The 25,409-nt window shown below is 39.0% G+C and overlaps 1 protein-coding gene across 1 annotated transcript in view; it reads right to left on the reverse strand.

Moving 5' to 3' along the window:
- Positions 1-25,409, reverse strand: part of CNTNAP5 (contactin associated protein family member 5) — a 342,838-nt gene that overhangs the window by 41,719 nt on the left and 275,710 nt on the right. The window contains exons 14-16 of the mRNA XM_075284694.1: positions 16,110-16,260; positions 4,960-5,087; positions 4,703-4,873 (exon numbers count right to left, since the gene is read on the reverse strand). Coding sequence (XP_075140795.1) covers positions 4,703-4,873; positions 4,960-5,087; positions 16,110-16,260 — 450 coding nt within the window. The remainder of the gene's footprint in view (positions 1-4,702; positions 4,874-4,959; positions 5,088-16,109; positions 16,261-25,409) is intronic.

Raw genomic sequence — 25,409 nt, forward strand, 5'->3', positions numbered from 1 at the left:
ATTTCATCAAAAATGCTGTATCACATGGCTTTTCAACAGACACATCCTGTATGGGCACTGTCTACAGTTTCTTATAGTAGTGGGGTCCTTATAGCAGGCAGTGAGGTCCTTATAGTAGGCAGTGAGGTCCTTATAGTAGGCAGTGAGGTCCTTATAGTAGGCAGTGAGGTCCTTATAGTAGGCAGTGGGGTCCTTATAGTAGGCAGTGAGGTCCTTATAGTAGGCAGTGAGGTCCTTATAGTAGGCAGTGAGGTCCTTATAGTAGACAGTGAGGTCCTTATAGTAGGCAGTGGGGTCCTTATAGTAGGCAGTGAGGTCCTTATAGTAGACAGTGAGGTCCTTATAGTAGGCAGTGAGGTCCTTATAGTAGGCAGTGAGGTCCTTATAGTAGGCAGTGGGGTCCTTATAGTAGGCAGTGAGGTCCTTATAGTAGGCAGTGGGGTCCTTATAGTAGGCAGTGAGGTCCTTATAGCAGGCAGTGAGGTCCTTATAGTAGGCAGTGAGGTCCTTATAGTAGGCAGTGAGGTCCTTATAGTAGGCAGTGAGGTCCTTATAGTAGACAGTGAGGTCCTTATAGTAGGCAGTGGGGTCCTTATAGTAGGCAGTGGGGTCCTTATAGTAGGCAGTGGGGTCCTTATAGTAGGCAGTGAGGTCCTTATAGTAGGCAGTGAGGTTCTTATAGTAGGCAGTGAGGTTCTTATAGTAAGAAGTGGGGTCCTTATAACAGGCAGTGAGGTCCTTATAGCAGGAGGTAAGGTCCTTATAGTAGGCAGTGAGGTCCTTATAGTAGGCAGTGAGGTTCTTATAGTAGGCAGTGAGGTCCTTATAGTAGGCAGTGAGGTCCTTATAGTAGGCAATGGGGTCCTTATAGTAGGCAGTGAGGTTCTTATAGTAGGCAGTGAGGTTCTTATAGTAAGAAGTGGGGTCCTTATAGTAGGCAGTGGGGTCCTTATAGTAGGCAGTGGGGTCCTTATAGTAGGCAGTGAGGTCCTTATAGTAGGCAGTGAGGTTCTTATAGTAGGCAGTGAGGTTCTTATAGTAAGAAGTGGGGTCCTTATAGTAGGCAGTGGGGTCCTTATAGTAGGCAGTGAGGTCCTTATAGTAGGCAGTGAGGTTCTTATAGTAAGAAGTGGGGTCCTTATAACAGGCAGTGAGGTCCTTATAGCAGGAGGTAAGGTCCTTATAGTAGGCAGTGAGGTCCTTATAGCAGGCAGTGAGGTCCTTATAGCAGGCAGTGAGGTCCTTATAGCAGGCAGTGAGGTCCTTATAGCAGGCAGTGAGGTCCTTATAGTAGGCAGTGAGGTCCTTATAGTAGGCGGTGAGGTCCTTATAGCAGGTGGTGAGGTCCTTATAGTAGGCAGTGAGGTCTTTATAGCAGGCAGTGAGGTCCTTATAGTAGGCAGTGGGGTCCTTATAGTAGGCAGTGAGGTCTTTATAGCAGGCAGTGAGGTCCTTATAGTAGACAGTGAGGTCCTTATAGTAGGCAGTGAGGTCCTTATAGTAGGCGGTGAGGTCCTTATAGCAGGTGGTGAGGTCCTTATAGTAGGCAGTGAGGTCTTTATAGTAGGCAGTGAGGTCTTTATAGCAGGCAGTGAGGTCCTTATAGTAGGCAGTGGGGTCCTTATAGTAGGCAGTGAGGTCTTTATAGCAGGCAGTGAGGTCCTTATAGTAGGCAGTGGGGTCCTTATAGTAGGCAGTGAGGTCTTTATAGCAGGCAGTGAGGTCTTTATAGTAGGCAGTGAGGTCCTTATAGTAGGCAGTGAGGTCTTTATAGTAGGCAGTGAGGTCTTTATAGTAGGCAGTGAGGTCTTTATAGCAGGCAGTGAGGTCTTTATAGTAGGCAGTGAGGTCTTTATAGCAGGCAGTGAGGTCCTTATAGTAGGCAGTGGGGTCCTTATAGTAGGCAGTGAGGTCTTTATAGCAGGCAGTGAGGTCCTTATAGTAGGCAGTGGGGTCCTTATAGTAGGCAGTGAGGTCCTTATAGTAGGCAGTGAGGTCTTTATAGTAGGCAGTGAGGTCCTTATAGTAGGCAGTGAGGTCTTTATAGTAGGCAGTGAGGTCTTTATAGCAGGCAGTGGGGTCCTTATAGTAGGCAGTGAGGTCCTTATAGTAGGCAGTGGGGTCCTTATAGCAGGTGGTGAGTTCCTTAGCTAACATACCTGGAGCCAAGCGATCCAACCCCAGACACCTCCAGCGATCCCCATTCTCAGCAGCAGTCACCAGTGCCGGATCTAGCACAGCACTATTGTCTATATAATAATTCTGGACCTGAGATCAGCTGATTGGTAGGGGTGCTGGGTGTCAGACCTCACTGACCTAACATTGAGGACCTTTTCCAATTATTCATCTAAAGCTGACTTATGCAAATTGTATCAGACTTACTCATTTATTAAACATCACTTTCTAGGACTTACATACTGATAGCTTTGTCCTTGTAATAGGCCATCAATATGGATTTGGTGGGGGGTCCAACAGCTAGGAACCCTCCAATCAGCTGTTTCAAGAAGAAGTGTCCTCTTTCCTGTGCTGATGATGTCACATTCATTGGTCACATGGTACAACAGCAGCTTAGTCCAAATCAAGAGAACGTGACCGAGCTGCAATACCAAACACGGCCACAATATGTTGTATAGCGCTCTGCTTAGTGTTCAGTGAAAACACCACAGTGCCTACACCAACTACTGCTACCTCCTCAACACATTATGGGGGTCCTTGGATATCAACATTCCCATCCCCCGACCCATCACATATTGATAACCTATCCTAAGGATAGAACATCAATAAATAAGTCCAATCAAGTTAGGGTTAAAGCACAACAAAGGAAGCACTCAAAAAACAGCATCCCTTTAAGAGAGAAGTCATTGTATAACACGAAGAGAACCTTTATAGAGAGGAAATGGTTCCATTGTTCCATATGTTTCTGGAAGGTATAATGTGCGGGATCCTTATATTGGGTTACCCCTCTGGCTGCGGCTTCTGCTATGGCCTCAGTCAATATCTAAGTCATTAGTGTTACATTTCAGAGATACAATCGGAATCCTCTCCTAATCTGATGGAGCGGCCCCAGTCATTAGGAAGGTGTCTCGTGCTCGGACTGCATTCTGTTTGACTCTTTACATCTGCTCCAAGTCGGCTTCCCTCCTGGGCAGCTTGTCTGTAGAGGGAACTGTCTGGGAAAAGCCTTGCGGCGATGAAAGCATCTGCACATTGCACATGAATCCAGGGCTCGCCTAATGAGAAGTCGCACTTATACAGGAGTTCTCAAAGTTTTCTTTTGTTTCTCGTAAGTTTTGGCGAGCCGGAAAGTTGCGATTGACAATTTAAGGTCGGGTTTATGGCTGTTTATATATTAGTTAAAATTTTATGTCCACAAAAATGAATAAAAAAAAAAAAAAACGACGGGATTGGACGTTGGTGCTCAATTATCATTATATCCAACCTCATTAGGAGGCGATTAGCTCTCACAAAACGTATCATTTGTTTAATGAGTTGAAGGGCCTCGGGGCCCCGCTTTATTGCATCCAATGCTACAGCTATTATATTAATGAGCTGCATCTACCAGATCACATAGAAATAAAAATGATAAATATTAAATTGCACACAAGGGCTGCGTGAGCTGGATAAGTCCAACACGATTGCAGAGCTGACTACAATATGGCGGCATTCACAGTTCAATGGGATTAGAAATGAGACGTCCTTGAGTCATTGCAAGATATCAAAAGATAATAACAATGGGGATAGTCACTTGGGAATCTATTCCATCCTGGATCAAAGGTGCACGGTAAAGCCAGGCAAAAGCTCTCCAGCCCATTCCTAGGCCAAGGCAAAGCTATGCAAAAGCTCCCCATAAGGTCCTGGTCCAAGGCGAAGCTATGCAAAAGCTCCCCATACGTTCCTGGTCCAGGGTAAAGCTATGCAAAAAGCTCTGCAGCCCATTCCTAGGCCAAGGCAAAGCTATGCAAAAGCTCCCCATACGTTCCTGGTCCAGGGTAAAGCTATGCAAAAAGCTCTGCAGCCCATTCCTAGGCCAAGGCAAAGCTATGCAAAAGCTCCCCATACGTTCCTGGTCCAGGGTAAAGCTATGCAAAAGCTCTCCAGCCCATTCCTAGGCCAAGGCAAAGTTATGCAAAAGCTCCCCATACGTTCCTGGTCCAAGGTAAAGCTATGCAAAAAGCTCTGCAGCCCATTCCTAGGCCAAGGCAAAGCTATGCAAAAGCTCCCCATACGTTCCTGGTCCAGGGTAAAGCTATGCAAAAGCTCTCCAGCCCATTCCTAGGCCAAGGCAAAGCTATGCCAAAGCTTCCCCATAAGTCCCTGGGCCAATGGTGCAAGGTAAAGCTATGCAAAAGCTCCAAAATACGTTCCTCGACCAAGAGTGCAAGGTAAAGCCATGCAAAATCTCTCCAAATTATTCCTAGGCTAAGAGTCCAAACTAAAGCCACATAAAAAGTCACCAAGTCATTCCTAGGGCAAAGTAAAGTCATGAAAAAGTTCATCAACCCAATCCTAGGCAAACAGTCCAGGTGAAGACATGCAAAAACTCTTCATCAGACTACCATCTAGCTGATATGTTACCCTTAGGCATCTGATCTTGGTGGGTTAAACCCCTCTGATATTAGGGTAATATCCCTAGTTCTGCACACATTAATCATGTATTTGCTACAATTTCTAAGAATATATAAAGATAATCTTCATTACTTACAGACTAACTCAATTCTTATGAAATCTTTGAGGCCAAGGTTTTCCAACAGGACCCCAGATAAGCTCGTGGTCTTGAAGAAAAATGAGATATCAATGCTGAAATCTGAATGGAAGGTGGGGAAGTAAAGGTACGAGGCCCCAGAAGTGAAAGAGGCCGAATTCCAAAAGCTTCCTGGAAAATGAGAAATAAATGAATTTAGATAACGCCGTAACTGCTCGGAGTATACAGGAACATCCATGGGGGCAACAAATACTCACTGTCACCATAGCAACGCAGGGGCCCTACTTTCCAGGCCGCTTCAGATCCTGATCGGTTTGTGTCAGTGATTACAATCTGCCAGACCGGTAAGTGTTCTTTAAAGGTAAGAAATCCAATATCACTTGTCCTGTATAAGAAAGAGCACAGAACAAGGTGAGGAAGAGGAGGAAGAGGAAGAGGAGAGGGGGAGGAAGAGAAAAGAGGAAGAGGAGGGAGAGGGAGAGAAGAAGGAGAGGAAGAAGGAGAGGAAGAGAGAAGAGGAAGAGGAGGGAGAGGAAGAGAGAAGAGGAAGAGGAGGAAGAGAAGACGGAGTGGAAGAGAGAGAGAAGAGGGAGAGGAGGAAGAGAAGACGGAGTGGAAGAGAAAGGAGGAAGAGGAGCAAGAGAAAGAGGAAACAGGAGGAAGAGAAAGAGAAAAGAGGAAGAGGAGGAAGAGAAGACAGAGTGGAAGAGAAAAGAGATTAGAAAACAGCTAGAAAAAAGAAAGATCAAGGCGAAGGAGAGAAGAAGGAGAAGGTAAAGCAGTAAGAGAAAAGTAACAAAGACAAATCACAGAAAGAAAGGAGGAGAAAAGAAGAGATTTGGGAGGAAAAGGAGAAGAGGAAGAAGAAAAAAAAACAAAGGAAAAGAAAGAAAGAAAGAAAGAAAGAAAGAAAGAAAGAAAGAAAGAAAGAAAGAAAGAAAGAAAGAAAGAAAGAAAAAGCGGGAACGTAGATGAAGTGGAAAGGATAAATGGAAGACAAGAAAGAAGGTGAAGAAGAAAAAAGGAGACAGGAAGAAGAAGGGGAAGAGCAAGGAAGAGGAAAATGGGGAAGATACAAAGAGGAAGTGGAAAAGGGAAAGGAAAGCAAATAAGAAGAAGGGGATAGAGAAAGAAGAAATGTATAAGAAGACAAACAGAGGAAGAAGGAGAAAATAAGGGGAAGAGAAGGGAAAAGCAAGGAGGAAAATGTGGAGTTAAGAGAAAGAAAAGGAGGAAGGAAATAATAATAACAATACAAAGAGAAGACGAGGAAGAAAGGAGGAGAATGGAAGAGGGAATAGAAAAGGGGGAAAGCGCAAGAGGGAATGGAAGGTGGGGAAAGTTAAAAGAAGAAGATACAAATGAAGAACAAAGAAACAATGCATATAGGAAAGAGGAATAAAAGAAGAAAAGGGAAATGGAAGGAAACAATACATAGAAACAGAAAATGGAGAGATGGGTGAGGAAGAATGAAGAAGAAGATGATGGAGTAAGAAGAAGAGGAAATGGAAGGGAAAAGTAAAGAAGAGAAAATTAAAAGAGAGAATACAAATATGAGAAGAGACGGGAAGGAAAGAGAAAAGGAAATAGGTAAAAGTAGACAAGACAAAAGGGGGAAAAGAAGGAAAGAAACAGAAGAGAGGAAGAAAGGAAGAAGAAGGGGAAGAATATGATGGGATGGACAGAAGGAGGTAAGTAGGGACATTAGGAAGAGGAAATCAATAGAAGGAGAATGAACAGTGAGAGGGGAAAGAAGAAAGGAAAGAAGGTGGTGAAGAAAAACAACAAGGAAGAAGAAGAAAAACAAAGGTGAAAAGGAATAAGAAGGAATCAGACGTAAATAGGAAGAATAAGAAGCAAATAAAGAAAAGACAAAGGAGATAAAAATAAGACGAAAGAGGGGAAAGGGGGAAATAATAAATTAGCATTGAGCAGGAAAGGAAGGAGAAGAGAAAGAGGAGAAGGAGTGGAGAAGGGAAAGATGGGCAGAAGGAGAAGCTTCAGTCACTGCAGGGACTTTATAGTGAGAATAAAGAAGAAATAGAAAGTAACAAGATTCTGCAGATTATTGCACATTGGAGAACGTTCTGTGACGAGGCTCATTCAGGCCTCACTTTCATCAGGTTGCTCAGAAAAGACAAAATCATTATCCTCTTTTGAAGATGTAGCAGAGCTGAGTCCGTTACTCGGCAGATTTCCTGATATATCATTACTAATGTAACTACAAACAGGTAAATGACATTTCCGGCTCTGCTACATGCGCAGAGCAAACAAAAACTACTAGAACTGTAGTAATGGTGAGATTTGCTCCCAGGAGCTTACAATCTACAGACTCCCTGTTACATAAGAGGGTCCCAGCAGTGAACTGTGTGGCTGATAACTGCGAGGGGTTTACAGGAGACTTGGCTGGGATCTTATTCTTACAGAATGTGAATTGACGCCAGAAATAATGGCGACCAGAAGGAGGAGACGCCTCCGAGACTCTCATCCTACAACGCATCTCCTTATTTTCTTCCTTTGTGTCTTTTTTCTGTTCACAGAAGAATTTTCCATATTTATCGTATTTGGGGGCCGGAGCAGAAAGATCTCGTGTTATGCTAAACGCAGCCGATACGATGAATAAAACAACTCGGGAACTTTCTTTCTGCTTTTCATGGTTTATTCATAGAACTGATCATGGAGCAGAATTAAAGGGGATTTCACTTATTTCTTTAGGAATAGGAAACAGAAATTCCTATAGAAAGAAGCGAATGTACAATTTACTCTATCAGACACTATTCTTCCATGAAGTACTGTGCTGGACTGGGATACACTGGGAAATGTACAGTATAGGAGTAAAAGAGCCCCTCCCCCACCGCTATGATAAATCTGTACTGTTCCTTTAATTTCCTCTTAACCCAGGTCATAGGATTTATTAGATAGCCCAGAATATGGGACAACCCAATAGTCGTCCTAAGGCAATGATGGCTCTGTGCTGACGCTAATGGAGTCCTTTGGGATTTGGTCTACAATAGTAATATTGAATCTGAATCCATCGAGACTCTTCAGGTTTCAGTCAGATCTGCAGTTGTGACAAATACAACTTTTATAATGGACTCCCCTCCTAAATATGAGGATCCTCCGTCACCTATTACAAGGTTATAGCAGTAAAGGTTATTGTCACGTGTTATCTAGAGATGAGCGAACACTAAAATGTTCGAGGTTCGAAATTCGATTCGAACAGCCGCTCACTGTTCGAGTGTTCGAATGAGTTTCGAACCCCATTATAGTCTATGGGGAACATATACTCGTTAAGGGGGAAACCCAAATTCGTGTCTGGAGGGTCACCAAGTCCACTATGACACCCCAGGAAATGATACCAACACCCTGGAATGACACTGGGACAGCAGGGGAAGCATGTCTGGGGGCATAAAAGTCACTTTATTTCATGGAAATCCCTGTCAGTTTGCGATTTTCGCAAGCTAACTTTTCCCCATAGAAATGCATTGGCCAGTGCTGATTGGCCAGAGTACGGAACTCGACCAATCAGCGCTGGCTCTGCTGGAGGAGGCGGAGTCTAAGATCGCTCCACACCAGTCTCCATTCAGGTCCGACCTTAGACTCCGCCTCCTCCGGCAGAGCCAGCGCTGATTGGCCGAAGGCTGGCCAATGCATTCCTATGCGAATGCAGAGACTTAGCAGTGCTGAGTCAGTTCTGCTCAACTACACATCTGATGCACACTCGACACTGCTACATCAGATGTAGCAATCTGATGTAGCAGAGCCGAGGGTGCACTAGAACCCCTGTGCAAACTCAGTTCACGCTAATAGAATGCATTGGCCAGCGCTGATTGGCCAATGCATTCTATTAGCCCGATGAAGTAGAGCTGAATGTGTGTGCTAAGCACACACATTCAGCACTGCTTCATCAAGCCAATACAATGCATTAGCCAGTGCTGATTGGCCAGAGTACGGAACTCGACCAATCAGCGCTGGCTCTGCTGGAGGAGGCGGAGTCTAAGATCGCTCCACACCAGTCTCCATTCTGGTCCGACCTTAGACTCCGCCTCCTCCAGCAGAGCCAGCGCTGATTGGCCGAATTCCGTACTCTGGCCAATCAGTGCTGGCCAATGCATTCTATTGGCGTGATGAAGCAGTGCTGAATGTGTGTGTTTGGCTCAACTACACCGGTGGAGTAGTTGAGCTAAGCACACAGATTCAGCTCTGCTTCAATCAGCGCTGGCCAATGCATTCTATTAGCTTGATGAAGCAGAGTGTGCACAAGGGTTCAAGCGCACCCTCGGCTCTGATGTAGCGCTGATTGAAGCAGAGCTGAATCTGTGTGCTTAGCTCAACTACTCCACCGGTGTAGTTGAGCTAAACACACACATTCAGCACTGCTTCATCACGCCAATAGAATGCATTGGCCAGCACTGATTGGCCAGAGTACGGAATTCGGCCAATCAGCGCTGGCCAATGCATCCCTATGGGAAAAAGTTTATCTCACAAAAATCACAATTACATACCCGATAGAGCCCCAAAAAGTTATTTTTAATAACATTCCCCCCTAAATAAAGGTTATCCCTAGCTATCCCTGCCTGTACAGCTATCCCTGTCTCATAGTCACAAAGTTCACATTCTCATATGACCCGGATTTGAAATCCACTATTCGTCTAAAATGGAGGTCACCTGATTTCGGCAGCCAATGACTTTTTCCAATTTTTTTCAATGCCCCCGGTGTCGTAGTTCCTGTCCCACCTCCCCTGCGCTGTTATTGGTGCAAAAAAAGGCGCCAGGGAAGGTGGGAGGGGAATCGAATTTTGGCGCACTTTACCACGCGGTGTTCGATTCGATTCGAACATGGCGAACACCCTGATATCCGATCGAACATGTGTTCGATAGAACACTGTTCGCTCATCTCTAGTGTTATCCTTACAGCAGAATCATGAAGGAAACATTGACAGATAAAGCAAACTTCCCCATTATCTTGTAGTGGTCTGTTCCACATCTCTGACATATGACTGGACAGTTTTGGATCAAACCACTTTACATAGGTGACAGGGAATCCCGACTACGCTAATAAACATTTATGTGAGGTTACATTCTCTGTTATGTTGTATGCCGATCTTAATAAAGGCCTCAACTTTATATCCTGCTGCAGGCAATTGCCTTGCTATAGACAGAAACCTATGGGAACATCCTACAGCAGACAGTTGTCTTACAGCTAGACATAGGACAATGAGGAGACATGGCAGATTTTATGGGACACATACAGTTTACTAAATAAAGAAAATGGTGCGTGTCCAGGGATAGACATGACTATAGAGGCAGCCAGTTAGAGAAGGAGAAGCTGCTGCAGACAATTATATTAGTGGAGATGGAGAACAGGGAAAAGTCCCTGCTGTAGCCAGTTATCTTACATCTAGACACAGGACATTGAGGAGACATGGCTGATTTTTCGGGGACACATCTATGTCTGATTTCCTGTTTCTTTAGAAACTATGTGTCCCAGGAAATCAGCCATATATCCTCCTGTAGCCAGTTGTCTTACAGCCGGGTACAGAACAATGAGGAGATGTGGCTGATTGCCTTGAAAAAAAATATGGCTGATTTTTTAGTATTCTAAATAAGAAAAGAAAGGGAAGGGAAGGGGGGGAGGCTCCCGATGCAGTAAGTTGTCTAACAAATAAACATAGAACAATGAGGAGATATAGCTGATTTCCTGGGACACATATGGGACTTACTTCTTGGTGCACATACAGTTTTCTAAATAAAGAAAGCTGTATGTGTCCCAGGAAATCAGCCGTGTCTCCTCATTGTCATATGTGTGGCTGAAATTGAACTGGCTACAGCAGGATCATACCCCCTTTTTCTTTGTGGAATAAGACAACTGGCTGCAGCAGGATCATACCGCCCTTATCTTTGTGCTGCAGCAGGATCATACCGCCCTTATCTTTGTGGAATAAGACAACTGGCTGCAGCAGGATCATACCGCCCTTATCTTTGTGCTGCAGCAGGATCATACCGCCCTTATCTTTGTGCTGCAGCAGGATCATACCGCCCTTATCTTTGTGGAATAAGACAACTGGTTTCAGCAGGATCATACCGCCCTTATCTTTGTGCTGCAGCAGGATCATACCGCCCTTATCTTTGTGGAATAAGACAACTGGTTTCAGCAGGATCATACCGCCCTTATCTTTGTGCTGCAGCAGGATCATACTGCCCTTATCTTTGTGTAATAAGACAACTGTCTGCAGCAGGAATTCCTCCTCTTCTATACCTACATTAAAACAAAAGATCTTAAACCCTCCCCTCTGAAATTCTCCACTCCTTCAACAGCTTTCCAGTCCAAAATGGAAGAGATCATCAGGAAAATAACAATTCTCTTCCATAACTGTGCAGCACCTTCTGCATAATGACAAATCCCAGGCATGACCCGATTGTCTATTCCTTTGCACCACTGATTTCTAGGTTGACTGTTCCTTTAATAAAACTTCTACTACCAGTTGCAGTAATAATTCCCGGTGAATTCCTGCGGTGATTCTTGGAGATAAGTGCGTGCACCACAAATACTTGGGCCTCGCCGCAGCTGCCGTCGCCACTACGTAATGCTCCTATTAGTCTGGGGAACTTCAAGTGCAGGTTCACACTGTTCTGACGAACTCAGAAAACTTCCTCCAGGAAGCTCAATCCTCTCAAGCCTCTGCCCTCTCAATTCCCCCCGGTTCATGGTTTTATCAGAAAAAAAACTTCTTTCTGCTATTTTGCTGTGGTATTAGAGAGATCCTGTAAGAGAGGCCATAAAATCCCACGCACGTCCACGCTGCCCTCGAGTCTTCCAGTCAGCGGGCAGGCTACATATTTCACATCTCAGCATGGCACAAAATCCAAAAGACATTTTAAATCAAGAGGTCAAATGGAGCAAATTCAGCCGCAGCCGCTGAACAAACACCAAGCTTGTGCGAAAGGAAAATATCGCTTGTGTTTGTTAGAAAGACGGACGAGGAAAATTCAAGAGACAGGAAATATCTTCATTCTGCAAAATACGTCTCCAAGAATCATCTCCGGTCACCAGATCATAGAAAGCTCTGCAACAAAACCTCTGCTTGCTGTCAGTGAACTGGAACATTCTCTTGCACATTCAATTAATTGTCACAGCCGGGGGTTTGTTTCAGTTGTATCCAATGTAACCAGATTATGTGCCAGCTAAACAAGTCGATACATTTTACCTTGATACATTGTAACAAAAAGAAATGAGAGACTGTCCAGACATTTGTTTCAGGTCCGATTCAATCTAAATGGCCATCAGGCCTGATGTATAGTGTCCTAATGGGGTTGAAAAGTTGTGAAAATATCCTGCAGCTCCTCACCTTGTAGTTGCTTACCCTGCAGTTGTTCATCTTGTAGTTCCTCGCTCTGCATATCCTCAGCTTGTAGTTCCTCGCCCTGCATATCCTCGGCTTGTAGTTCCTCGCCTTGCATTTCCACTCCTAGTAGTTCCTTGTCCTGTATTTCCACGCCTTGTAGTTCCTTGCCCTGCATTTCTACGCCTTGTAGTTCCTCGCCCTGCATTTCCATGCCTTGAAGTTGCTCGCCTTGTAGCTCCTCACCCTACAGTTCCTCGCCCTGTAGTTCCTTGTCCCTGCAGTTCCTCGCCTTGTAGTTCCTCGCCCTGCATTTCCTTGACTTGTAGTTCCTCGCCCTGCAGTTCTTTGCCTTGCAGTATCTTGCCCCTGCAGTTCCTCCCTTTGTAGTTCCTCCCCCTGCAGTTCCTCGCCTTGTAGTTTCTCGCCCTACAGTTCCTTGCCTTGTAGTTCCTCGCCTTTTAATTCCTCGCCCTGCGGTTCCTTGCCTTGTAGTTCCTTGCCGTGCAGTTCCTCGCCTTGTAGTTCCTCATCTTGTAGTTCCACGCTCTGCAGTTCCTCGCCCTGCAGTTCCTCACCCTGCAGTTCTTCGCCCTGCAGTTCCTTGCCTTGTAGTTCCTCGCCCTGCAGTTCCTCACCCTGCAGTTCCTCGCCCTGCAGTTCCGCGCCTTGTAGTTCCTTGCCCTGCAGTTCCTCATCTTGTAGTTCCACGCTCTGCAGTTCCTCACCCTGCAGTTCCTCACCCTGCAGTTCCTTGCCTTGTAGTTCCTTGCCGTGCAGTTCCTCGCCTTGTAGTTCCTCGCCCTGCAGTTCCTCACACTGCAGTTACTTGCCTTGTAGTTCCTCGCCCTGCAGTTCCTCACCCTGCAGTTCCGCGCCTTGTAGTTCCTCGCCCTGCAGTTCCTCGCCCTGCAGTTCCTCACCCTGCAGTTCCTCACCCTGCAGTTCCTTGCCCTGCAGTTCCGCGCCTTGTAGTTCCTCGTCTTGTAGTTCCTCACCCTGCAGTTCCGCGCCTTGTAGTTCCTCGTCTTGTAGTTCCTAGCCCTGCAGTTCCTCGCCCTGCAGTTCCTCGCCCAGCCCTAGATTTTCCCTCTCACAGGTTTCCCAGATTTCTCCTACAATGTTCCCGCTGAGTCGGTTCTGCTGTAAATCCCAATTACATAGCAGTGCCCTAAATTCAGAGCGAAACATTGTCAGCTCGGTTCTAATCTGTGTTTTTAATGCTGCAGAATGGCCCGGAGCGATTTTTCAGCCATAATTTGTATTTACGGGGAGAATCTTATCCCTGAGAGATAAATCTATTCATTATCAGAGGACGGAAAGTTCCTGAGCATCAAAATACAAGAAATAAGCAGCAGATCCTGTCAGCTAAATAATCCCCCCCTCCCCCAGATCTGTACTGTACTCTGCCCCTGGGGGGCGCTCACCTTCTCTCTGCTATTAATCAGTTATAAATATTGATGGATGAGATTGATTTTTTCCTCTTTTCCTCGGCTCACAATTAATTAATATTTTATTATTCGGCTTGTTTTGTTGAGGGAAGAAACAATGAAGCAGAGCCGTGGCCGCGCAGTCTGTACAGCTCCGAGCGTCGCCTGCAGAGACTTACAGGGGGGTCTTCACAGCGAGGTGGTGGGAAATATCAAGGCGCCCACTTTTTATATTTATGACATTAACCTATTACTTGCCATTCACTAGAAACTAGATTTATTATGTATATTGAAACAAAGTTGCAACTTACAACATCAGTTTATTTTTGATACAATTGATGTCTTGTACTTCAGAGCTGCACTCATGATTCTGCTGACTGCTTCTAGGCATACTGCTCAGCTGCCAATCTCTCAAACAGGTTTTCTGGGTTCATGGAGATTTTCTGGGATTTAATAACTGATAATTAGAGATGAGCGAACAGCGTTCGATCGAATATCAGGCTGTTTGAGATATTCTATTCCAATCGAATACCACGAGGCAAATGCAGTAAAATTTCGTATCCCCTCCCACCTTCCCTGGCGCTTTTTTTACACCAATAACTGTGCAGGGGAGATGGGATAGAAAGTAGGAAAACGGAGGCATCGAAAAAAAGTCGGAAAAAGTAAGAGATGTAGCAGAGCTGTGCGCTCAAGTCTGCTACACCTGAGATCGGACCACAATGGAGACTGCTTTGGACCGATCTTAGACTCCGCCTCCTCACAGACGAGCCTCCAGCAGAACCAGCGTTGATTGGCCGAATGCTGTACACTGTATAGCATTCGACCAATCAACGCTGGTCAATGCATTCCTATGAGAAAAAGTCAGCTCCCGCATTATTAGTGGTGTAATACAGGGACTTGGGCTTGTTAGATGCCCCCAGACATGCTTCCCCTGCTGTCCCTGTTGCATTGCAGAGGTGTTGTCATCATTTGCTGAGGTGTCATAGTGGACTTGGTGACTCTCCTTAGTTGAATAGTGGTTTCCCCTGAAACAAAGCATTTTTTCCCCATAGACTATAATGGGATTCGATATTCGTTCGAATAGTCAAATATTGAGACGCTATTGGAAACGAATATCGAATATTTCACTGTGTTCGCTCATCTCTACTGATAATCTATTCTTATCTTATCTTATCTTATGGTAGAGTTGGAAGGGACCTCAAGGGCCATCGGGTCCAACCCCCTGCGAGTGCAGGTTTTCCTAAATCATCCCAGCTATATGTTTATCCAGTTTCCGCTTGAAGATTTCCATTGATGGAGCGCCCACCACCTTCCGTGGCAGCCTATTCCACTCTCTCACTCCCCTCACTGTCAGAAAGTTTTTCCTAATGTCTAATCTGTATCTCTTTCCCTTTCGTTTCATCCCATTGCTTCTTGTACTTCCTTGTGCTAATGAGAATAGGGGAGATCCCTCTGCACTGTGACTACCTTTCAGATATTTGTAGACTGCTATTAAATACAAATATCTGAAAGGTAGTCACAGTGCAGAGGGATCTACCCTATTCTCATTCTTAGGATAGGTCATCAATTGAGCACCACTTGAGGCTTTCACAAATCAATTGCTCGAGGCAGCAGAAGCTTTCCCTGAGCACAGCTTCCGCTTCACAGCTCAGTCCTATTCAAGTGAATGGGGCTGAGCTACGATACCGTGCACAGCCCCAATACAGTATGTTTGGTAAGTAGTGAAGTGGCTGCATTGTTCACTCGAACACCGCGGCCTCTTCAAATAGCTGATCAGTGGGGGTCCTGGATGTCTGACCCCGCTGACTATTACTCGATAACCTATAGGCAAAACCTGGCAAACAATACTAATGACCGGTCCTTAGGAAGGGAACTCAGCTGCAGTAACCCAAGCCGGCCACTAGATAGATGGAGGCGCTGCACTTCTGGCTTTATTCTCTGAGTTAGTTTCAGCCTTGGCAGGCAATGCATAGAGTGTCTGAAACTGACAACTTATCCCAAGGACAAGTCATCAAAATCTATAGCACAGAAAATCCCTTTAATGCCCTGCCTTGTGGGAAATAAAGTTTTATATCAAATTTCTATATTGTACTCGGTAAAAAACAAAAAAAAAATGAAAAATCGACATTCTAAAACACAGCAAAACATAAGAAAGGCAATGAGAAAATGAGAGATTTCAGGACTGCACCAGTATGACTGCAGCTTTGGTAGGGACTACAGTATAGACATCATGCAAGAACTGCAGCTGTACTGTATGTCGGTACAATGCAAATCTGAAGAACATTCTGTATGTAGTAAGGACATTGAACAAAAATGACTACTGGTACTAATATACAGTAGATATGATTGCAGCATTGGTAGTAACTGGAGTATAATACATAGGGTAAACTAAGAGCAGGAAAAGCAAAGCACAGTATATTCTATACATGATACTGGGTAGCAGTGTACTATATACTATACAGGGCTGAAGTAACACCAGGATACATATGACAGCAGCTTTGTTGGTGATTGGAGTATAACTAAAGATGTGTCATGGTGAAATCTCCATGAGCTGCCCAAAGTGGCAAACCCAACTCTGCTACATCTGAAGATCCACTTTCTATGGAATAATATGAGCAGGGGCTTTGGTCTTACCATTCACTCCTGTCCGCGTCACAGTTGCAGTAATGCCTCATGTCGATGCAGCTTTCCTCCAGGCCACAGGCGCACTGCCCCGGTATGGACCCTCCCCAATATGTGTGCCTCTCATTGCCTCTTCCGATCCACCAGGTGAAGGCAGCGCCATCTGCAAGAATACAGCAAAATTATTAAGACTGGAACTGATAGAAATACATGTGATGACGAGATCACATTAAATACAGTTCTATGTGCAGTGTTACATCCTACGGGTAAAAACAGGAATATTCCATTTACAACCAGCGAGCAAAGATAGTGAAGATGGTGAGAGACTGAAATACGAAGAATACTGGAAAGTGTCAGTCATTAGATCTATTATATTTCTGCATCATTGTGATATTATTATAATACCTGCAGACAGCACAGCGTATACAGCGCCACACATGGTGACAAGGTGCAATTACACAAACAACCATTAGTAAGATAAAATCTATGAGTCAGTGTCAGCGAAGCGCAAACCAGGCAGAAAACCTGAAGAGACCTGAAATATCAGCAGAACCTGGAGATGACGCGAAAGTGACGGGTGATCAGTAACAGCTGCGGCGAGAAAACGCCACAACTAAACACATAACAAATATGTTGATTGTTTTTCAAGACATTGTGTAACCAAAGAGGCTCATTTACATATTCATTGGGGTAATGCATATAATTAGTCACACATTATAAATGAGGAGACGTCACCTTGTTACTTATCTGATTAATTGTTCCCAAACAATTCATTGCAACATTATCAGAGACATTTCATCATCTCTAGGTGGGAGATATAATATATAAAGTGAAGTCTGCAAACCCCAAGAGAAGCCCAAACATAACTAACAAAATAGATAGTGAACTTCTACATAACTACTATAATACTGCCTCCTATATACAAGAATATAACTACTATAATACTACCTCCTATGTACAAGAATATAACTACTATAATACTACCTCCTATGTACAAGAATATAACTACTATAATACTACTCCTATATACAAGAATATAACTACTATAATACTGCTCCTATGTACAAGAATATAACTACTATAATACTGCTCCTATGTACAAGAATATAACTACTATAATACTACCTCCTATGTACAAGAATATAACTACTATAATACTACTCCTATGTACAAGAATATAACTACTATAATACTACTCCTATGTACAAGAATATAACTACTATAATACTACCTCCTATGTACAAGAATATAACTACTATAATACTATCTCCTATGTGCAAGAATATAACTACTATAATACTGCTCCTATGTACAAGAATATAACTACTATAATACTACACCTATGTACAAGAATATAACTACTATAATACTACCTCCTATGTACAAGAATATAACTACTATAATACTATCTCCTATGTACAAGAATATAACTACTATAATACTACTCCTATGTACAAGAATATAACTACTATAATACTGCTCCTATGTACAAGAATATAACTACTATAATACTAATCCTATGTACAAGAATATAACTACTATAATACTGCTCCTATGAACAAGAATATAACTACTATAATACTGCTCCTATGTACAAGAATATAACTACTATAATACTGCTGCTATGTACAAGAATATAACTACTATATTACTACCTACTATGTACAAGAATATAACTACTATAATACTACCTCCTATGTACAAGAATATAACTACTATAATACTGCTGCTATGTACAAGAATATAACTACTATAATACTGCTTCTATGTACAAGAATATAACTACTATAATACTGCTTCTATGTACAAGAATATAACTACTATAATACTGCTGCTATGTACAAGAATATAACTACTATAATACTGCTCCTATGTACAAGAATATAACTACTATAATACTGCTTCTATGTACAAGAATATAACTACTATAGTACTGCTCCTATGTACAAGAATATAACTACTATAATACTGCTGCTATGTACAAGAATATAACTACTATAATACTACCTACTATGTACAAGAATATAACTACTATAATACTGCTCCTATGTACAAGAATATAACTACTATAATACTACCTCCTATGTACAAGAATATAACTACTATAATACTACTCCTATGTACAAGAATATAACTACTATAATACTACTCCTATGTACAAGAATATAACTACTATAATACTGCTTCTATGTACAAGAATATAACTACTATAATACTGCTCCTATGTACAAGAATATAACTACTATAATACTACTCCTATGTACAAGAATATAACTACTATAATACTGCTTCTATGTACAAGAATATAACTACTATAATACTGCTCCTATGTACAAGAATATAACTACTATAATACTACTCCTATGTACAAGAATATAACTACTATAATACTACCTCCTATATACAAGAATATAACTATTATAATACTGCCCCTATGTACAAGAATATAACTACTATAATACTGCTCCTATGTACAAGAATATAACTACTATAATACTACTCCTATGTACAAGAATATAACTACTATAATACTACCTCCTATGTACTAGAATATAACTACTATAATACTACTCCTATGTACAAGAATATAACTACTATAATACTACCTCCTATGTACAAGAATATAACTACTATAATACTGCTGCTATGTACAAGAATATAACTACTATAATACTGCTGCTATGTACAAGAATATAACTACTATAATACTGCTCCTATATACAAGAATATAACTACTATAATACTACTCCTATGTACAAGAATATAACTACTATAATACTGCTCCTATATACAAGAATATAACTACTATAATACTACTCCTATGTACAAGAATATAACTACTATAATACTGCCTCCTATATTCAAGAATATAACTACTATAATACTGCCTCCTATATACAAGAATGTAACTACTATAATACTGCCTCCTATATACAAGAATATAACTACTATAATACTGCTCCTATATACAAGAATACAACTACTATAATACTGCTCCTATGTACAAGAATATAACTACTATAATACTACTCCTATGTACAAGAATATAACTACTATAATACTGCCTCCTATATTCAAGAATATAACTACTATAATACTGCCTCCTATATACAAGAATATAACTACTATAATACTGCCTCCTATATACAAGAATATAACTACTATAATACTGCTCCTATATACAAGAATATAACTACTATAATACTGCTCCTATGTACAAGAATATAACTACTATAATACTACCTCCTATGTACAAGAATAAACTACTATAATACTACTCCTATGTACAAGAATATAACTACTATAATACTTCTCCTATGTACAAGAATATAACTACTATAATACTGCTCCTATATACAAGAATATAACTACTATAATACTGCCTCCTACATACAAGAATATAACTACTATAATACTACTCCTATATACAAGAATATAACTACTATAATACTGCCTCCTATATTCAAGAATATAACTACTATAATACTGCTCCTATGTACAAGAATATAACTACTATAATACGGCTCCTATGTACAAGAATATAACTACTATAATACTACCTCCTATGTACAAGAATATATCTACTATAATGCTACCTCCTATGTACAAGAATATAACTACTATAATACTACTCCTATGTACAAGAATATAACTACTATAATACTGCTCCTATGTACAAGAATATAACTACTATAATACTGCCTCCTATATACAAGAATATAACTACTATAATACTGCCTCCTATATTCAAGAATATAACTACTATAATACTGCTCCTATGTACAAGAATATAACTACTATAATACTGCTCCTATATACAAGAATATAACTACTATAATACTGCCTCCTATATACAAGAATATAACTACTATAATACTACTCCTATATACAAGAATATAACTACTATAATACTGCCTCCTATATTCAAGAATATAACTACTATAGTACTGCTCCTATGTACAAGAATATAACTACTATAATACTACTCCTATGTACAAGAATATAACTACTATAATACTACCTCCTATGTACAAGAATATATCTACTATAATGCTACCTCCTATGTACAAGAATATAACTACTATAATACTACTCCTATGTACAAGAATATAACTACTATAATACTGCTCCTATGTACAAGAATATAACTACTATAATATTGCCTCCTATATACAAGAATATAACTACTATAATACTACTCCTATGTACAAGAATATAACTACTATAATACTGCTCCTATGTACAAGAATATAACTACTATAATACTAATCCTATGTACAAGAATATAACTACTATAATACTGCTCCTATGAACAAGAATATAACTACTATAATACTGCTCCTATGTACAAGAATATAACTACTATAATACTGCTGCTATGTACAAGAATATAACTACTATATTACTACCTACTATGTACAAGAATATAACTACTATAATACTACCTCCTATGTACAAGAATATAACTACTATAATACTGCTGCTATGTACAAGAATATAACTACTATAATACTGCTTCTATGTACAAGAATATAACTACTATAATACTGCTTCTATGTACAAGAATATAACTACTATAATACTGCTGCTATGTACAAGAATATAACTACTATAATACTGCTCCTATGTACAAGAATATAACTACTATAATACTGCTTCTATGTACAAGAATATAACTACTATAGTACTGCTCCTATGTACAAGAATATAACTACTATAATACTGCTGCTATGTACAAGAATATAACTACTATAATACTACCTACTATGTACAAGAATAGAACTACTATAATACTGCTCCTATGTACAAGAATATAACTACTATAATACTACCTCCTATGTACAAGAATATAACTACTATAATACTACTCCTATGTACAAGAATATAACTACTATAATACTACTCCTATGTACAAGAATATAACTACTATAATACTGCTTCTATGTACAAGAATATAACTACTATAATACTGCTCCTATGTACAAGAATATAACTACTATAATACTACTCCTATGTACAAGAATATAACTACTATAATACTGCTTCTATGTACAAGAATATAACTACTATAATACTGCTCCTATGTACAAGAATATAACTACTATAATACTACTCCTATGTACAAGAATATAACTACTATAATACTACCTCCTATATACAAGAATATAACTACTATAATACTGCCCCTATGTACAAGAATATAACTACTATAATACTGCTCCTATGTACAAGAATATAACTACTATAATACTACTCCTATGTACAAGAATATAACTACTATAATACTACCTCCTATGTACTAGAATATAACTACTATAATACTACTCCTATGTACAAGAATATAACTACTATAATACTACCTCCTATGTACAAGAATATAACTACTATAATACTGCTGCTATGTACAAGAATATAACTACTATAATACTGCTGCTATGTACAAGAATATAACTACTATAATACTGCTCCTATATACAAGAATATAACTACTATAATACTACTCCTATGTACAAGAATATAACTACTATAATACTGCTCCTATATACAAGAATATAACTACTATAATACTACTCCTATGTACAAGAATATAACTACTATAATACTGCCTCCTATATTCAAGAATATAACTACTATAATACTGCCTCCTATATACAAGAATATAACTACTATAATACTGCCTCCTATATACAAGAATATAACTACTATAATACTGCTCCTATATACAAGAATATAACTACTATAATACTGCTCCTATGTACAAGAATATAACTACTATAATACTACTCCTATGTACAAGAATATAACTACTATAATACTGCCTCCTATATTCAAGAATATAACTACTATAATACTGCCTCCTATATACAAGAATATAACTACTATAATACTGCCTCCTATATACAAGAATATAACTACTATAATACTGCTCCTATATACAAGAATATAACTACTATAATACTGCTCCTATGTACAAGAATATAACTACTATAATACTACCTCCTATGTACAAGAATAAACTACTATAATACTACTCCTATGTACAAGAATATAACTACTATAATACTTCTCCTATGTACAAGAATATAACTACTATAATACTGCTCCTATATACAAGAATATAACTACTGTAATACTGCCTCCTACATACAAGAATATAACTACTATAATACTACTCCTATATACAAGAATATAACTACTATAATACTGCCTCCTATATTCAAGAATATAACTACTATAATACTGCTCCTATGTACAAGAATATAACTACTATAATATGGCTCCTATGTACAAGAATATAACTACTATAATACTACCTCCTATGTACAAGAATATATCTACTATAATGCTACCTCCTATGTACAAGAATATAACTACTATAATACTACTCCTATGTACAAGAATATAACTACTATAATACTGCTCCTATGTACAAGAATATAACTACTATAATACTACTCCTATATACAAGAATATAACTACTATAATACTGCCTCCTATATTCAAGAATATAACTACTATAATACTGCTCCTATGTACAAGAATATAACTACTATAATACTACTCCTATGTACAAGAATATAACTACTATAATACTACCTCCTATGTACAAGAATATATCTACTATAATGCTACCTCCTATGTACAAGAATATAACTACTATAATACTACTCCTATGTACAAGAATATAACTACTATAATACTGCTCCTATGTACAAGAATATAACTACTATAATATTGCCTCCTATATACAAGAATATAACTACTATAATACTGCCTCCTATATTCAAGAATATAACTACTATAATACTGCTCCTATGTACAAGAATATAACTACTATAATACGGCTCCTATGTACAAGAATATAACTACTATAATACTGCTCCTATGTACAAGAATATAACTACTATAATATTGCCTCCTATATACAAGAATATAACTACTATAATACTGCCTCCTATATTCAAGAATATAACTACTATAATACTGCTCCTATGAACAAGAATATAACTACTATAATACTACCTCCTATGTACAAGAATATAACTACTATAATACTACCTCCTATGTACAAGAATATAACTACTATAATACTGCTCCTATATACAAGAATATAACTACTATAATACTACCTCCTATGTACAAGAATATAACTACTATAATACTGCTCCTATGTACAAGAATATAACTACTATAATACTACCTCCTATGTACAAGAATATAACTATTATAATACTACTCCTATGTACAAGAATATAACTACTATAATACTGCTGCTATGTACAAGAATATAACTACTATAATACTGCTCCTATGTACAAGAATATAACTACTATAATACTACTCCTATGTACAAGAATATAACTACTATAATACTGCCGCTATGTACAAGAATATAACTACTATAATACTGCTCCTATGTACAAGAATATAACTACTATAATACTACCTCCTATGTACAAGAATATATCTACTATAATGCTACCTCCTATGTACAAGAATATAACTACTATAATACTACTCCTATGTACAAGAATATAACTACTATAATACTGCTCCTATGTACAAGAATATAACTACTATAATACTGCTCCTATATACAAGAATATAACTACTATAATACTGCCTCCTATATACAAGAATATAACTACTATAATACTACTCCTATATACAAGAATATAACTACTATAATACTGCCTCCTATATTCAAGAATATAACTACTATAATACTGCTCCTATGTACAAGAATATAACTACTATAATACTACTCCTATGTACAAGAATATAACTACTATAATACTACCTCCTATGTACAAGAATATATCTACTATAATGCTACCTCCTATGTACAAGAATATAACTACTATAATACTACTCCTATGTACAAGAATATAACTACTATAATACTGCTCCTATGTACAAGAATATAACTACTATAATACTGCCTCCTATATACAAGAATATAACTACTATAATACTGCCTTCTATATTCAAGAATATAACTACTATAATACTGCTCCTATGTACAAGAATATAACTACTATAATACGGCTCCTATGTACAAGAATATAACTACTATAATACTACCTCCTATGTACAAGAATATAACTACTATAATACTACTCCTATGTACAAGAATATAACTACTATAATACTACTCCTATGTACAAGAATATAACTACTATAATACTACCTCCTATGTACAAGAATATATCTACTATAATGCTACCTCCTATGTACAAGAATATAAGTACGATAATACTACTCCTATGTACAAGAATATAACTACTATAATACTGCTCCTATGTACAAGAATATAACTACTATAATACTGCCTCCTATATACAAGAATATAACTACTATAATACTGCCTCCTATATTCAAGAATATAACTACTATAATACTGCTCCTATGTACAAGAATATAACTACTATAATACTGCTCCTATATACAAGAATATAACTACTATAATACTGCCTCCTATATACAAGAATATAACTACTATAATACTACTCCTATATACAAGAATATAACTACTATAATACTGCCTCCTATATTCAAGAATATAACTACTATAATACTGCTCCTATGTACAAGAATATAACTACTATAATACTACTCCTATGTACAAGAATATAACTACTATAATACTACCTCCTATGTACAAGAATATATCTACTATAATGCTACCTCCTATGTACAAGAATATAACTACTATAATACTACTCCTATGTACAAGAATATAACTACTATAATACTGCTCCTATGTACAAGAATATAACTACTATAATACTTCTCCTATGTACAAGAATATAACTACTATAATACTGCTCCTATATACAAGAATATAACTACTATAATAGTACCTCCTATGTACGAGAATATAACTACTATAATACTGCTCCTATGTACAAGAATATAACTACTATAATACTACTCCTATGTACAAGAATATAACTACTATAATACTGCTCCTATGTACAAGAATATAACTACTATAATACTGCTCCTATGTACAAGAATATAACTACTATAATTCTACTCCTATGTACAAGAATATAACTACTATAATACTACTCCTATGTACAAGAATATAACTACTATAATACTACTCCTATGTACAAGAATATAACTACTATAATACTGCTCCTATGTACAAGAATATAACTACTATAATACTGCCTCCTATATACAAGAATATAACTACTATAATACTGCCTCCTATATTTAAGAATATAACTACTATAATACTGCTCCTATGTACAAGAATATAACTACTATAATACGGCTCCTATGTACAAGAATATAACTACT

This window comes from Leptodactylus fuscus, chromosome 8, assembly GCF_031893055.1.
Source record: "Leptodactylus fuscus isolate aLepFus1 chromosome 8, aLepFus1.hap2, whole genome shotgun sequence".
Lineage (NCBI taxonomy): Eukaryota > Metazoa > Chordata > Amphibia > Anura > Leptodactylidae > Leptodactylus > Leptodactylus fuscus.